Source organism: Falco rusticolus, chromosome 19, assembly GCF_015220075.1.
Source record: "Falco rusticolus isolate bFalRus1 chromosome 19, bFalRus1.pri, whole genome shotgun sequence".
Lineage (NCBI taxonomy): Eukaryota > Metazoa > Chordata > Aves > Falconiformes > Falconidae > Falco > Falco rusticolus.
This window is the reverse complement of record NC_051205.1, coordinates 5,091,565-5,106,863: the sequence shown is the minus strand read 5'-3', so window position 1 is coordinate 5,106,863 and position 15,299 is coordinate 5,091,565. Positions and strand designations below refer to the sequence as shown.

Below are 15,299 nucleotides of genomic sequence, written 5' to 3'. Positions count from 1 at the left end.
TTCCCTGCCATTCACTCCGTTTCTCTTCCAAAACCAACGGGGGATGTGGGACGGGGCGGCTGTTACTGTCTTGCCCCATGGCCGCATCCTGGAGCACCGGCCATGCCACTCCCCCGCCCAGCACCGGCACCAAATCCCGGCACCAAACCCAAACTTTGCACCCCAAACCCAAACCCCCATGGAAGAACCATGAGGACGCGGTTTCTCGTCACCCCCTTGGCCCACCCGTGCCGCTGGGCGCAGGGGGGAGCCTTTGGGGGGGCAGGGCGCGGTGGGGGTGCCCGGGTGCTCAGCGGATGCCGGCAGCTGCCTCGCCTCGAACTTCCTCCACCGAAAACATCAAACCGCAGCGTGCGGCCGCGAGCGGAGCCAGGCTGCAGCTATGGCAGAGGGCAGGGGCGGTGGAGCCGGGCTCTTCGCCAAGCAGGTCCAGAAACACTTCAGCCGGGCGCAGGAGAAGGTAGGGGCGATGCCCAGCCCCCCCTCCCCCCAATCCTTGATTTTTATTTTATTCCCTCCTTTTTCCCTGCTGCAGGGCTGAGGGGGTGGCACAGCAAGCACTGCTGGGCACCCTGGGTGCTCGTGGGGTGTTAATTTGGGCACGTCGGGGTCGATGTCCCCATCGCTCCAAGGTGCTGGGGTTGACGTGGCCCCCAAGGCCCCACGGTGTTTTGGTGGCCGCTGGATTCTCTAAAAATGGGCTTTTTCCACCCAAAACGCCTTCCGGAGGTGCTGGGGGGCCGGTGGGCTGCTGGCCCGGGGTCCCCAGGGCTGGCGGAAGGTGACAGTCCCCAGTGGGACCCGGCATGGGGACAGGCCCGGGGACGCCAGCGTTGCTGCACAGGAAGCGAGGGGGAAGGGCTGCGGAAGTGGGCAGAAACGGGGCAATTTTGGCAGTTTTGGGGTGGCTCCGGGGCATCCCTTTGCCCTGTAAAGCCAGCGGTGGCTCCCATTTTGGGGGCCGTGCAAAGCCCCCCCCACCCCGCCAAACCCACGGGCCCTTGGGTTTCCTGGCTGAGGCTCGGTGCTAATTTGGGCTCCGGCATGGCCGTATCAGCCCGGGCCAGGCCCCCGCCGCTTCCCGGGGGTTCACGCTCTTCCTGGACACCCCAAAGCTCCATCGGACACAGCCCTGGCCTCGCCGTGCTCCTGCCGGGGGGCACGGGAGCTGCCTTCAGCCTCAGCCCATCCTCATCCTCAGCAGCAGCAGCACCAGCACCAGGGCTCCCCCTGCCCCCACAGCCCCCCACCTGGGTGCTTCGGGGTGCACAGGCTGCACCTGTGGTTCCGTAGGGTGCCGTGATGGGTCAGCACCCAAAAAGTCACCGTTTTCCACTAAAAAAATAAAAGCAGCCAGGGAGGCATCAAATTTTTGCATTCCCCATCCAAACCCCTGCTGGCCCCTTGGTGCCCCCCCCGCGAGGGGCTCGGTGGGGGTCAGCCCTGCTCCCCACCCAGGGTAGCGCCCGGGGGGCAGCGCCGAGCCCAGGGCCAGTGGCTGGTCCCACGGCTCCATCTCTCTCCATCCCAGGTTTTGCAAAAATTGGGGAAAACAGTGGAAACCAAAGACGAGCAGTTTGAGCAAAGCGCCTACAACTTCCAGCTGCAGCAGGTTGCAGGGGGGCGCGGGGAAGGGGGGGCACAGGGACACCCCCACCCCATCCCCTGGCCCCGCTGCCCCCCGGGGTACCTCCGTCCCTGGTGGGCTCCCGGGAACGGCCTCGAGCCCCCGGCCCTCACCGCAGTGCTTTGCAGAACGAAGGAAACAAACTCTACAAGGAGCTGAAGGGTTTCCTGGGTGCCGTGAGAGGTATGGAGCCGGGGGGCGCGGGGGGCTGCCGGGGCAGGTGGCTGCAGCCCGGTCTGCCTACCAGTGTTAATGAATAGTAGTTAATAAATAATAGAGACCAGATAATCGATGGTAGAGATTAAAGGATTGATGGTAAAGATTAAAGAATTGATGGTAAAGGATAGACGATCAATGGTAAAGATTAAATAGTCGACGGTAAAGGACAGACAATCGACGGTAAAGATTAAATAGTCGATAGTAAAGAATAGACAATCGATGGTAAAGATTAAATAGTCGACGGTAAAGATTAAATAGTCGACGGTAAAGATTAAATAATCGATGGTAAAGGACAGACAATCGACGATAAAGAATAAATAGTGGTAAAGAACAGACGATCGACGGTAAAGAATAATCAATGGTAAATAATGATACATAATAAAAGATGATAATAAATAATTAAAATTATTTAATGATAAATAATGCAATGTAGTAATAAATAAACAATTCTCTTTCTGCGTGCGCTGGCCACGCCGCAGTGATGCACGAGAGCTCCCGGAAAGTGGCCGAAACGCTGCAGGAGATTTACAGCCCCGCCTGGGACGGCCACGAGGAGCTGAAAGCCATCGCAGCTGTGAGCCCCCAGCGCCCCCCCTGTCCCCACGGGTCCCCTTTGAGCCTGGGGGGGGGGCGGTGAGCCCAGCGGGGGGGTCCCTGGGGATGCAGCCCAGCACGTACAGCCGGAGGGGCGGCGGGGGGACACACACCCAGGCGTTCCATCCTTGTCCCCCCCGTTTTCCACCCCGCAGAGCAATGACCTCCTGTGGGATGACTACGAGGCGAAGCTGGCCGACCAAGCCTTGCGCCTGATGGAGAACTACCTGGCCCAGTTTGGGGACTTTAAGGTACCCACTGGGGGATGGGAGGGACGTGATGGGGCTGGGGGGCTGGGTTCTGGCTCACCACCCCCCCCAGGAGCGCATCGCCAAGCGGGGCCGTAAGCTGGTGGACTACGACAGCGCCCGGCACCACCTGGAAGCTCTGCAAAGCGCCAAGAAGAAGGACGAGGCGAAAATTGCCAAGGTCCAGCTTCTCACGGGACCCCTGCCCGGGGCAGCCCCCCCCGGCCCTGGCGGCAAAGCCATGGCCCCCCCTTCCCTCCCCGCAGGCCGAGGAGGAGTTTAACAAAGCCCAGGCGGTGTTCGAAGACCTGAACAGGGACCTGCGGGAGGAGCTGCCGGTTCTGTATGGCAGGTACTGGGGGCGTCACGGGGGCTGGGGGTGTCACGGGGGCTGGGGGCGTCACAGGGGCTGGGGGGCATCGTGGGGCTGGGGGGCGTCATGGGGGCTGGGGGGTGTCACAGGGTCTGGGGGTCATCGCGGGGATGGGGGGGCGTCATGGGGGCTGGGGGCATCGTGGGGCTGGGGAGTGTCACAGGGTCTGGGGGTCATCGCGGGGCCAGGGGTCATTGCGGGGCTGGGGGCGTCACAGGGTCTGGGGGGCATCACGGGGGCTGGGGGGCATTGCAAGGCTGGTGCCACAGGGGCTGGAGGGTGCCATGGGGGCTGGGGGGCATCGTGGGGCTGGGGGACATCACGGTCCCCACACCCAGTCACTGAGTGGGGTGCCACGAAGGCTGGGGGACGTCACGGGGCTGGGAGGTGCTATGGGGGCTGAGGGACATCGTGGGGCTGGGGGACATCACGGTCCCCACACCCGGTCACTGAGCCCTGGGCCTTGGGCTGGGCGCGGGTGCCAGCGGGTGGGTGCCCCTCCCCCCCCGGCGGGGAAGAAGTGGGGGTTTCCCCCAAAAGGCCACTGCGGGGAGGGGGGGCTGGTGGTCCCCAGGGACACTGGCCACGCGGCTGTGACAGCTGGGAGGCGGCAGCACCATCACCACAGTGGAGTGGCCCTGGGGACAAATGTCCAGGGCCACCTTGTCCCCCCGCCAAGGGGTCATTCGCCATCCCCATGCCCAGGGGACCCCGAGGGTGGGTGCTCACCGGCGGGGTGCTCAGCACCCCCAAGCCCCCCCCAGCCCCGCCCCTGTGTTCCCCCCCCAGCCGCATTGCCTGCTACGTGACCATCTTCCAGAACATCTCCAACCTCCGTGACGTCTTCTACAAGGAGATGAGCAAGGTGGGGGGGGCCAGGCAGCACCCCACAACACCCCTCCCCTCCCCCCCCCACCTCGCAGCCATCGCTGGGTGCCCCCCGCCAACGCCCCCCATCCACCTCCAAGCGTCGCTGCTGATTTAATAATTGAGAGCAGCTCAGGGATGTTTGGGGTGCTGGTGGGTGATGGTGGGACTGGGGAGGCCCCTCTGGTGGCACTGGGGGGGCCTTCTGACCCGTTTCTCCCCCCATGTCCCCCCTCGCAGCTCAACCGTGACCTCTACGAGGTGATGAGCACACTGGACAAGCAGCACTCCAGCAAGGTCTTCATCGTCAAAGGTGTCCCCAGGTAATGGGTGGGGGGCCGTGGGGGGCTTCCAGTGGCCAAATTGTCCCCCCCAGACCCCCAGACCTACAGATGGGCAAGCGCCGCCCGCCGCTGGGCTGAGGGTGCTTTGGTGGTGCTGAGTTAATTAACCGGGGCTGTTTGCTGATGGTGCTGGCTGGGGGAGCGTCACCGGAGCTGGGGCCACCACCATGTGTCCCCAAGGGTGATGCCTGTGGGGGGCTTAACCCCCGCTGTCCCCCCCCGTACAGCAATCGGCGGTCGCTGGTCATCTCCTCGCCGGTGAGCCCCCCGCCCGTGTTCCCCTGCCCGGGGAGGGCACTGGCCCGGGAGCCTGCGGTGGAAGCAGAGGAGGCGATGGCAGAGTCCCCTGCGGCGGGTGACGGTGCCACCGATGCCATCTCCAATGGGGAGCCGGGGGTCACCGTCCCTGGCCCACCCCCCGCTTCACCCGCCAGCGGTGGGTCCCTATCGGAGACGGCGTCGATCTCCAGCGAGGACCCCCCAGAGCCCGACCCCAGCCCCGAAGCACCGTCCCACGAGCCGGGGACACCGGTGACATCCGCGGGGCCACATGCCAAGTCCCCCACGGGCACCGAGAGCCGGGGTGCGGGGCCGGCGGGGGCTGCCAGCGGGGCGCCTGGGGGGGCAGAGGCCATCGCCACCTCCCTGGCGTCGCTGATTTTATCCAAGGCCATTGCCCAGGCTGCCGGCACCGCGCCACCGGAGCCGGGAAGAGCTGAGGTGGGGGCGAGCGAAGCCCCGGCCACCGTGGGGGACCCCCATCAGCCAGATGGCACGGCCACCGACGGCGGGGGGCAGGCACAGCCGGGGGGGTCACCACCCCCAGCCCCGGTCAGCCCCGGTGATGTCCCCGGTCCAGCAGCGGTGTGCCTGGAGCCGTGCCCACGCGGCAGTGCCACCGATGGGGACAGCGACTCCGAGGGCAGCGAGGGCAGCGTGGAGGTGATGGACATCGAGCCGCAGGTGGCCAAAGCACAGGTGAGAAAGTTCTGGGGCCAGGGGGCAGGGGGAGATGCCATGGTGGGGGCCGCATCCCTGCCCCGGGATGTTAAGGGGGTGCCCAGCTTGTTGGGGGGCACCTGGTGGGGCTGGGGGGGCATCACCCCTTGGATAAATCCAGCCCAGTGCACCGCTCCCCTGCTGGCAGATAGGGCTGGATCTGGCCCCCGGCACGGGGTGGGGGTGGGTGTCCCCCCTGGGGTCCCCAGCCGAGGCGGATGCAGCAGCACCGCGGGGACCCCCTGCGCCCCCCCAGCCAGACTCAGTCCTCCATGGGTCCCATTGAATGGAACCACACGGTCTCCATCCCCCCCGGCTCAGCACCACCTCTGTGTGCCTCCCAGGAACAAGGCTGCCAGGGGACGCCGGAGCAGGACGTGAGCCAGGACACCCCCCCAGCACCAACCTCCCCCCAAGACCCCCTCGAGACCCTCACCCCACTGTGAGCGGGCACCCAGCGGTGCCACCAGATCCCCTTTGTGTAACCGTCCCGCACATCCCACCCCCCGTCCTGTTGGAAATAAAGGCTGAGAGAGCAGCGAGAGGGGGGCGACGGTGCTGGCGGGGGGCAAAGCTCCATCCTGCAAGAGCCCCCCGGCTGGGGGGGCTGCGGGGGGCGCAGTGGGGTCCTCACCCATGGGTGGCTCCCGCCAGGGGTGGGAGGGACTTGTCCCGTTCTCCTTCTCCCCACGCACCCAGCGCCGCCGTGACTCAGGGCGAAGGTGTCAAGCCGGTTTCTCCAGCTCCCAGAAAATGCACTGCCATGCGGAAAAAAAAAAAAAAAAAAAAAACCAACAAAAAAACCCCAAACAAACCCCAATTTTACCCCCACGCCACGCTGCAAAATTCCCTTATATCAAAGCAAAAGCCTGTCGCCGTGCTGGTGCCCGGTGCTGGGCTGGCTTCACACAAGCCGGTGGGATCCCGGGGGAGGGATCCCGGGGAAGGAATTCCTGGATTTTTATCGCCGTTGCAGCCGGACTGGAAAGGTGAGGCAGGAAAAAGGCAACGCCTTCGCCTGGGCGAGACTGGGAGCCGCACATGGTGCCGGCACCGTGAGCCCCGGCACGGCGGGCGCAGGTAGGAGCTGGGGGGACACACAGACACACACAGGGCTCTTGGGGACCCCCGGAAAATCCGCCCTTTCCCGGGAGGTCGGCGGGGGGGGCGGGGGTTGGGCTGCGTGGGATTTGCACCCAGAGGTAACGGAGTTGTGCGGTGGGAGATGCCCAAGCGCGGCGGGTTTCGGGGAGAAGCCGGAATGCGGGTCCTCAGCCGGGTGTTTCCCAGCTGGGTTCCAGGTGGGTGGGAAGGGAAAAGTCCGGATCGTCCTGCAGCGAGAGGCAGAAGGAGGAAAATCCATCGGGAAAGCTGAGCAGGGGGCAGGGGAGAGCAAACGCTCCGGGGGGACCTGGGGTGACGGAGGAGAAATGGGGACGAGCAGGCGGCAGGGCCGGTTTGCTCAACCCATCCTCCATCCCCTGGGAATGGGCACAGGAACTGGGATTGGGACTGGGACTGGGACTGGGGGGCCATGAAGGCACCGCCGAGCATCCCCAGCAGCCGCCTGCGCCCCGGGGGGCGGGGAGGGCTCCGTGTGGGAACAGCTCTTGAGCGACTTGGCCTGGGAGCAGGAATGAGGAAGATGATGGGGGGGTGGTTTTTTCACAACCCCTGCGTCACTTTAAAAAACACATGGTGATCCGGATGGATCCCGCGCACTGGGGAAGTGACTCACCCCCTGCCAGCCCCCCAGCGCAGCCGCTGGATGCCCGGAGGCTCGGAGCTCGGCTGGATCCCGGCCCACCAAGGTAACCCTGGCCCTGCGGAATATCCCGTAGTTTTCCACGGCGTGGGGCACGGGGCAAATTCCCTGTTGGTTTTGGTGAGTTGCCTCCCATGATGGAGAAGCAGCGAGGGGGTACCCGGCTGGAGCATCCAGGGGTACCCGGCTGGAGCATCCGGGGGTACCCAGCTGGAGCATCCGAGGGTACACGGGTGGAGCATCCAGGGGTACCTGGCTGGAGCATCCGGGGGTACCCAGCTGGAGCATCCAAGGGTACACGGGTGGAGCATCCAGGGGTACCTGGCTGGAGCATCCGGGGGTACCCAGCTGGAGCATCCGAGGGTACACGGGTGGAGCATCCAGGGGTACCTGGCTGGAGCATCCGGGGGTACACAGCTGGAGCATCCAGGGGTACCCAGGCAGAGCATCCGGGGTTACCCAGGCGGAGCATCCAAGGGTACGTGGGTGGAGCATCCAGGGGTACGCGGCCGGAGCATCCGGGGGTACCTGGCCAGAGCATCCCTCCCCGGGATGCAACGTGCCAAGCTTTGCTTCCGCGGTCACCGGCGTTTGGATGCTGAATCAAGTCTTTAAATTGAAAATTTGGTTTAAACCTTTGCTGAGTCCCAGGATCGTGCAGGCGCTGTGGGCACAGCACGAGTTTGTATTTCCCACCAGCGATGCCCAACGCTTCCCGAGGCTCCCGGTGGCACCACTCCCTTCCCACCGAGCGGCACCTTTTCCTCTTTCCTCTTCAATCCCAGTTTTGAGGGGTTGGGGCCTTTTCACCCGTTTTTTGCTTTGAAGCTGCCTGGGGGGGGGATGGGTCCGCTCAGCTCCTGCCACACGTGTCACCCCCCCTCCCTCCCCCTGACACCCGGCATTGCTGCCCAGTGGGCATCACGGCAGAGCTGGGTTTGGGGCAAAAAAAGGGTTTAATGCAAAGCTGGATTTGAACGAAAAACTGGGTTTAATGCAGGGCTGGGTTTAAAGCAAAAATCATGTTTAAAGTAAAAATCATGTTTAATGCAAAGCTGGGTTTGAAGCAAAACTCACGTTTAAAGCAGAGCTGGGTTTAAAGCAAAAACTGTTTAAAGCAAAGCTGGGTTTGAAAGAAAACTGAGTTTAAAGCAAAAATCATGTTTAAAGCAAACCCGTGTTTAATGCAAAGCTGGGTTTGAAGCAAAACCCGTGTTTAAACTGGGTTTTGAAGCAAAAACTGTTTAATGCAAAGCTGGGCTTGAAGCAAAACCCATGTTTAAAGCAAAAATCATGTTTAAAGCAAAGCTGGGTTTGAAGCAAGAACTGTTTAATGCAAAGCTGGGTTTAAAGCAAAACCATGTTTAATGCAAAAGTGGGTTTAAAGCAAAAACCGGGTTTAAAGCAAACCCATGTTTAATGCAAAGCTGTGTTAATGCAAAGCCGGGTTTAACGAGCTGGCAGCTCGTGCCAGTTGCTGTGTGGACAGGGCCAGCGATTCGGGGTGCCGGTGGGTGGGGAGGGGTCCCCCCTCTGTCCCTGCCGCTGGGAAGGGGGGAAACTGTTTTCTCAACATCCCACCTCTCCACGAGCGTTCGCACTCCAGTCTCGCTGCAAAGCCAACCCCACTGCGGTCGGGGAGGTTTTGAGTCCTGGGGGCACCGGGGGGCCACCGGGGCAGGGCCAGACCCCCCGAAATTCATCCTGGTGCCAAAATCTGGGAGGTCACGTCGGGGTTAGCATCCCCCAGCCTGGTGAGATGCATCCCGGCTGCGCGGCACGGCTCCCAGCTCCGCGGTGCTGGCCCACTGCCATGCTCCCGCGGGTCATTTCCCACATTTATTTTTAAAATTTTTTTTTCTTTCTTTTTTTTTTTTTTCCTCCTGACATCTAGCGGCACCACGTCCCCGCTGAGGCGCTGAGTCACTCGTGCCGGAGCCATTGCAGAGCGCGGTTTTTTGGGGGGTTCCCGGGGTTGCCCACCCCCCTCGGGCTGCTTTTTTCCAGGGAAAACGAGAAAACGTGACAGCAGCGGCGGCATCAACGGCAGCGGCGGCATCACCCTCAGGATGCTGCCGGGAGCATCCACGCGGATTCACGGGCAGTTGGAAGCTCTGGAAGTTTGAGTGACCTGCAACCTCCCCATCAGCCCCAATAAAATCTCCGCTTTAATTAGCGCCACAGCTCTGCTTTAATTAGCTGGCGGCTGCACCCTTCGGGGGGTTGCGGGGGAATTTATCACTTTGATTCTTTTTTTTTTTTTTTTTTTTTGGTAGTTCGGAAGGAGCCCAGAGCTTCGCCTGCAGGAAGCCGATGCGATGGAGGCTCAGCACCCTCGGAGCGCAGGTGAGCGCAGCACCGTGACCCTCGGCGAGCCCTCGCCTGTGGCCACCGTGTGCCCCGGCTGGGCTCAAACCGGGCTCAGAGCCGGCTCAGCACCAGCCTCACCTTCTCCACTCTCCCTGTTTGCTGAAGAGGAGCTGACAACCCCCGCCCTGAAGAAGGCTCACACCCCACCGCTCCACGAGGACGCCAACACAGCACTCATCGCAGGTAGGGGCTCCCCGGGCCACATCCAGCCCCGGCACCGCGCGGCGGCTCAGTACCGGCTAAACCCGGCTCCTCTCCCCGGCAGTTGTCATCACGCTGGTGTTCCTCACCCTGCTGACGGTGCTGGTGGTGATCATCGTCTACCTGTACAGAAACAAAGGCAGCTACCTCACCTACGAGCAGCCGGTGGCGGAGCCCGACGTGGCGCTGCCGATGGAGGATGCTCCAGCCAAGGAGAAAGAAGAATATTTCATCTGAGCCGCCGGCTCCAGCACCCACCTCTCAGGTCCCAGTCGCTCAATTCCTTGGAGTTGGGGATCTACAAGCTGCTTTTTCCCCCCATTTTGTTTTTTTTTCCTTAATTTATTAAGCCAACCATCAAAAGAAAAATCAACAGGTGTGTGTCGGAGCTTTGCGGAGCTGGGGCAAGGAGTGCGGCAGAGCCGGCACAGCCACGCTCTGGCTGCCCCCATCCCCCACCTCCTCCCTTCGGTGCTTCCTAATACAGACCCGTGACCAAACGCTCCAAGAGTCGCTCATGTTTTCCCTTCCCTTATCTCACACCACAATGAAGTTATTCCGCTGATGATTTAGGGGTGGGTTAATTAGCCTCCAACTTACCTACGCTAAGGTTAAGCACACACGTAGCGCAGCCCGATGGATTGTGCGACTCGGAGCCCCATGGCACCCTACGGATGTGGGGATGCTCATCCCTGCCCCGAGAGGCATTGTGAGATGAGGCGCGGAGCAGGTTTGCTTCACCCGGCAGGCAGGGACACCGGCTTTCCTCCGCTTTTGCTCCGCACAAAGATGAGGCGAGGAGCAGCTCGACGTCCCCCCTCGAGGGGCAGCTCTTCCTTGAAACCAAACCCAGAGGGGAAAAAAGAAACAGCCCAAACAGGAGGAAGTTCATAAAATAGCAGCAAAGAGGAAATAAGTGAAGAAACCCGAAGGCTTGCGGTGGGCGGGAGCCAAGGGGTTTTATTTGAGGTCTGATGCAAACCTGCTACTTCGTTCAAATTTTCAAAATAGTCTTTATTCTACCTTTTTTTTTTTTTTTAGTATAAAAAAATCCACAAGTTAAGTGCACCACAGTGTATACAGAGAGAGACGTAATGCTGAACGTTTTCATAACAGTCAGTCGGATGGTTAAACACAACATATACAAGACACAGATTTAGATTAAACTGAAACCTCGAGATAAAATATATTTGAATCTGATATTTTTTCGTCAGAAAACAGAAACAAAACAAAACCCAAAACATTGAGGATCCCTGAAATATTCTTCTTAACCCTACGAAGACTTCATTATACCCAAGTCATTTCTGAAGTACGTGTCCGGAAAACCCACGACCCAAGCTAATTTGTGTGTTGATTGACAGTTGTTACACACCCTCGGGCAGATGGTGACCAGCCCCTCTGAACAACAGCCTGAAGGAGTTTTGGTGTCAAGACACCAGGTTGAGTTTCAAAAAAAAAAAAAAAAAAAAAAAAAAGAAAAAAAGACATTTGTTTATTAAGCGTCATTCTAAAAGCCTAGTTAGCATCGAATGAAAGGTTCAAAGATGAGTTGCATTGTGTTTCTGGCACCAAAGCCTGGCTTTGATTAGATCTAATGTGCAAAGAAATCCAAGATTACTTGGAGTGTATAAAAAAAAATCCCATGATACACGCCAGCCGCATAACTTCCCAGAGGGAAACGGGGGTGACCGTGAGCACGGGGTGCTCCCAGGGATGCGCTCTCCCGAGGTCAGGACGAAGGAAGCGCGGCGGTGCCCTCCCAAGTTTTGCCTCGCTTTTCCAGCCAGCACCTTTGCTTTTGGGGAGGGGGAAACCTGGGGGGTCACGGCTCTGGGGCCAGCGGTACCGGCATGGCACCGGCCCCGCTCCCTCGCCTTCCCCACAGCGGTGTTACTCCGGTGAAACGAAGAGGCAGGACTGCCGAGCTCACGTTCACACTGTGAATTAATTAATCCCCCCCCATTTAAACAGCGGCGCCGCTACCGTCACCAGCGTCCCTTGGCTCGTTTTCGGGTGCCTGCAGGGTCGGGCACCAGCCCGGGGAGACCCCTCACCGCTGCGTGTCTCATCCGCGACGTCGGGTTAATATGGACTAAAGCAGTTACATCGTGAGAAGTGCTGACAGTATGTGATGTCTTTCCTTACACAAATGGAGCCCCCCCCCTCTCCCCCCTTCCCCTGCCTTCTTCACCAGATAGTGTAGCCGCCGTCTGAGCCTCCCAGGAAGAAGTTGCCCTTCCGTTGCGTCACCAGGACGTTGGCTCCCTGCATGACGGCCAGCTGGGCGGCGTTGGGGGGGCAGCCGGGTGGGGGGGGCTGCAAAACAGAGAAGGGGGAGGCGGGAGGACAGCTGAGCCCAGTGCCACGGCAGGAGCTGACACGCCGCCGCTGCGGGCTGCTGGGACCCCAAAACCTCCCCATCCGCGTCCCCATCGCTCGCTGCCGGGACCCCAAAACCTCCCCATCCGCGTCCCCATCGCTCGCTGCCGGGACCCCAAAACCTCCCCATCCGCGTCCCCATCGCTCGCTGCCAGGACCCCAAAACCTCCCCATCCGCATCCCCATCGCTCGTTGCCGGGACCCCAAAACCTCCCCATCCGCATCCCCATCGCTCGCTGCCGGGACCCCAAAACCTCCCCATCGCTCACTGCTGGGACCCCAAACCCCCCCATCCGTGTGTCCCCGTCACTTGACAGGGTGACGGAGCCCCGGAGCCGATGTGAGACGCTCAGCCATGTGCTGCCCTCTCGCCTCGGAGAGCTCCTGCGGGGCTTTTTGCCTGCGCAGAGGAGCCCGTGGGCTGTAGAACAAGAACTTCACGTGGCCAGGAGCGACGGGGGGAAAGTCCAGGGAAGCAGGAACCTCCCGCACAGGGAGAGGCCAGCTCAGTGTTTGGGGGCAGGGAAAATCAGGTGCCTCCCTCCGACGCACGTTATACCATGACCCCCAAGCCAAACTGGGGCTAGTACTGGCCACAGAAGGGTTTTGCTGTGCGTCAGAACCGCTGGAGAACCACAGGTTGGCCAGAGATGGAAAGCAGGAGCCCACCCTTCTCCCCGATGAGGGATGGGGTAAGAAACACGTTTTTTCTCAGAAAATAAAAGGACATTTCTCCCCGGCTACCGCCTGCAACCCTCCAACGCCGAAGCACGCGGGGTTTGGGGGGTACGTTGGTACTTACTGGGATGCTGGGTGTTCCGCCAGCCCCAAACCTCGCCCCAGCATCAAAGCCACCTTCCACAAGGACCGTTGAACCAGGAGGGTACATGGGTCCCACGGGGTAATACGCCATCGGGACCGAGGAGCCGATGGGACCCACGGCCACGGACTGGGCCACGGGCAGGAAGACAGAAGCGCCCGGGTACGCCGCAGACATGGTGGGCACAGTGGCAGCCCCCAGCGGCACGAAGCTGGGGCGGTAAAGCTGGTGGGGTAAAAAAAAAAAAGACAAAAATAAAATAAAAGCCATGCAAGGAACCTGAGCGACTTGTTCTTTGCGCTCAGCATCACTGTCCCATCCACTGTCACCCTCCTCCTTGCACGAGGGTCATTTTTGCCCACTGGCTGCACGAAGCCATCTAAGAGATAATTATCCGTATTATTTGTAGCTAGAGATGAGCGAAATTTATTGTCTCAACGCCAGGCGTGGCTCCGAAGGTTCGGCACCGGATAGTTCCCATCTCCCACCAGGATGCTGGGTGCCCACCGCTGATACACGCGGTGAGCGAGTCCCCCGGGCAACAAGAAGAAAAAAGAAGTTACGGAGCGATGACTTGGTTTTTTGTAATTTAGGAGGGGGTCTCAGAAGGAAAGAAAGCTTTTGGAGGAGCATCCCACCTCGGAGTAAGCCGGAGGGGCGTCCGTGTAGGGCGGCGGCTGCGGGAGCGGCACGGTCTGGGGGTACACCGGGGGGGTGGCAGGCGGCTGTACCGGGAAGGACGGCGGCGTGGGGTATTGTCCTGCGGGAAGGAGGAAAGTTCAGCCCGAAGCCGCCGACCAGTCAGTTTTGATTATTCTTAAGTCTTTGGAAAGTCCCGTTTGTTAATTATCATGGCAGCCGCCCATGGGTGTCCCCTACCCTGCTCCCTCCCCCATCCTGGGGTACCCCCCACCCCTGGAGTACCCCCTTCCAGGGAAACCCCCCTCTGCTGCCAGGATGCAGCCCATTAAGCCACGGCAGCCCCCCCTGGGTGCCCCCCCCCATCCTGGACCTTTCAGGGGGTCTCAACCCCCTCAGCTGCACCCCACACACACACGTTGTCCCCTGGGGGGTCCCCCTGACCCAGCTGCCCCCCTCCCCCCCCCGTTACAAAGGTGTCTCACTCACTCCAACCTCCCCCCACCCCCCGAGCCCCCTCATGGCACCCGAGAGACCCCCCCGCGGGGTAGGGGCTCCCCACAGCCCCCCCATTGCATCACCCGGGGGGGGGGGGGGGGGGCCCTTCCATTACGTCACCCAGGGGGTCTCCTGCACCTTGCCTTCTGACGTCACCTGGGGGATCCCCTACGTCAGCAGGGGGGTCTCTCCCATCGCAGCGCCCTCCCCCAACTAACGGGGTCCCCCTTACGTCCTCTGGGGGATCCTACGTCAGCAGTGGGGGCGGGGGTGTCTCCCCATCTCAGCGCCCCCCCCCATCTAACGGGGTCCCCCTTACGTCACCCGCAGGATCCCCCACGTCAGCGGGGAGGGGGAGGGGGGGGTGTCTGTCCCCCACCTCGCCCCCCCGCACGGCGTGGGGACCCCTCACCTGACGCGCGGGGGTCCCGCCCCTCCCCCCGCCCGGCACTCCCAGGGTTAAAGGCCTGGCCGAGGCGCGCGGCTCCATGGCGACCCGCGCTCCCGCCCCCCCGCCCCGCTCCCATTGGCCGCCCGGCCCCGCGCGGTCACGCGCTGCGGCGCCGCCCTTAAAGGCGCCGCGTCCCGGGGCCAGGGGGTCTGGGGGGGGGGGGGGGGGCGGGGAGGGGGGCGGTGTTGGCTGTCGGTTGCAGCCGGGGGGACGCGGGGGGGACGCGCCCCCGGCCTTGCCTTTGCCGTTCATGGCGGCGGCGCTGGCTCCGGCGGCGGCGGCTCCCGCTCTGCCCGCGCCCCGCGCGCTTCCTGCTCGGTGTCACCGCGGCGCTGCGGGGGGGGGGGGGGGGGGGGGGGGGGGGGCGGGGGGGCCGCTGGGCGGGGCCGAGGGGAGGGGGGCAGGAAGCGGCAGCCGCGCGCAGGCTGCGTCCTGACGTCATCACGCCCTGGGGGCGGGGCTGCGCGCTCTTAAAGGGGCCGTGCGAGGGGAAGGGGTGGCGCTTGGGGGGGGTGGGGGCTCAGGTAGATCTTGGGGTAGGGCTGGAGTAGGGGCGTGGGAGGTGGGTCTCAGGCGGGGGGGTGCAGGTGGCCCCTAGAGCTGAGGTGGTGGGGGTCTGAAGGCCTGGGTGGGACCTTTAGGTAGGCCTCAGGGTGAAGGAGGGGCCCTAAGCAGGGTCTGGGGGGATCTAATTTGGAGTGGGGGTCCCCAGGCAGGAGTGGGGAGCAGGCAGGGCTGTGGGGTGATGGGGGGCCCTAAGTGGGGCTGGGGGGGTGGGGGTGGCAGGTGGCCCCTAGAGCTGAGGTGGTGGGGGTCTGAAGGCCTGGGTGGGACCTTTAGGTAGGCCTCAGGGTGAAGGAGGGGCCCTAAGCAGGGTCTGGGGGGGTCTAGAGTGGAGGGGGGGT

The 15,299-nt window shown here is 62.1% G+C and overlaps 3 protein-coding genes across 6 annotated transcripts; 2 read left to right on the top strand and 1 right to left on the bottom strand.

Annotated features, from left to right (window-relative positions):
* Positions 1–320: 320 nt before the first annotated feature.
* On the top strand, positions 321–5,815 carry BIN2 (bridging integrator 2). The gene is made up of 11 exons (XM_037411731.1): positions 321–460; positions 1,532–1,612; positions 1,756–1,810; positions 2,326–2,420; positions 2,596–2,691; positions 2,762–2,869; positions 2,955–3,040; positions 3,851–3,926; positions 4,169–4,251; positions 4,500–5,250; positions 5,616–5,815. Exons 1-11 carry the CDS (start codon positions 383–385, stop codon positions 5,715–5,717), a joined length of 1,611 nt encoding a protein of 536 aa, XP_037267628.1. The 5' UTR covers positions 321–382; the 3' UTR covers positions 5,718–5,815.
* Positions 5,816–6,728: 913 nt separating this feature from the next.
* LOC119159182 (small cell adhesion glycoprotein) lies at positions 6,729–9,873 on the top strand. 2 transcript variants are annotated; one of them, XM_037411789.1, is made up of 4 exons: positions 6,729–7,082; positions 9,313–9,382; positions 9,512–9,589; positions 9,672–9,873. In XM_037411789.1, exons 2-4 carry the CDS (start codon positions 9,355–9,357, stop codon positions 9,842–9,844), a joined length of 279 nt encoding a protein of 92 aa, XP_037267686.1. In that variant the 5' UTR covers positions 6,729–7,082; positions 9,313–9,354; the 3' UTR covers positions 9,845–9,873. The 2 variants fall into 2 exon arrangements, with proteins under 2 accessions (XP_037267686.1, XP_037267685.1); XM_037411788.1 differs by lacking the exon at positions 6,729–7,082 and having other exon boundaries at positions 7,114–9,382.
* Positions 9,874–10,541: 668 nt separating this feature from the next.
* DAZAP2 (DAZ associated protein 2) lies at positions 10,542–14,735 on the bottom strand. Of its 3 annotated transcripts, none has more exons than XM_037411784.1 (4): positions 14,634–14,735; positions 13,445–13,566; positions 12,789–13,031; positions 10,542–11,923 (listed from the first exon to the last, which is right to left on the bottom strand). In XM_037411784.1, exons 1-4 carry the CDS (start codon positions 14,644–14,646, stop codon positions 11,795–11,797), a joined length of 507 nt encoding a protein of 168 aa, XP_037267681.1. In that variant the 5' UTR covers positions 14,647–14,735; the 3' UTR covers positions 10,542–11,794. The 3 variants fall into 3 exon arrangements, 2 of the variants coding, with proteins under 2 accessions (XP_037267681.1, XP_037267679.1); XR_005108039.1 differs by lacking the exon at positions 10,542–11,923 and adding an exon at positions 11,941–12,020 and having other exon boundaries at positions 12,065–13,031; XM_037411782.1 differs by lacking the exon at positions 10,542–11,923 and having other exon boundaries at positions 11,930–13,031.
* Positions 14,736–15,299: the final 564 nt, after the last annotated feature.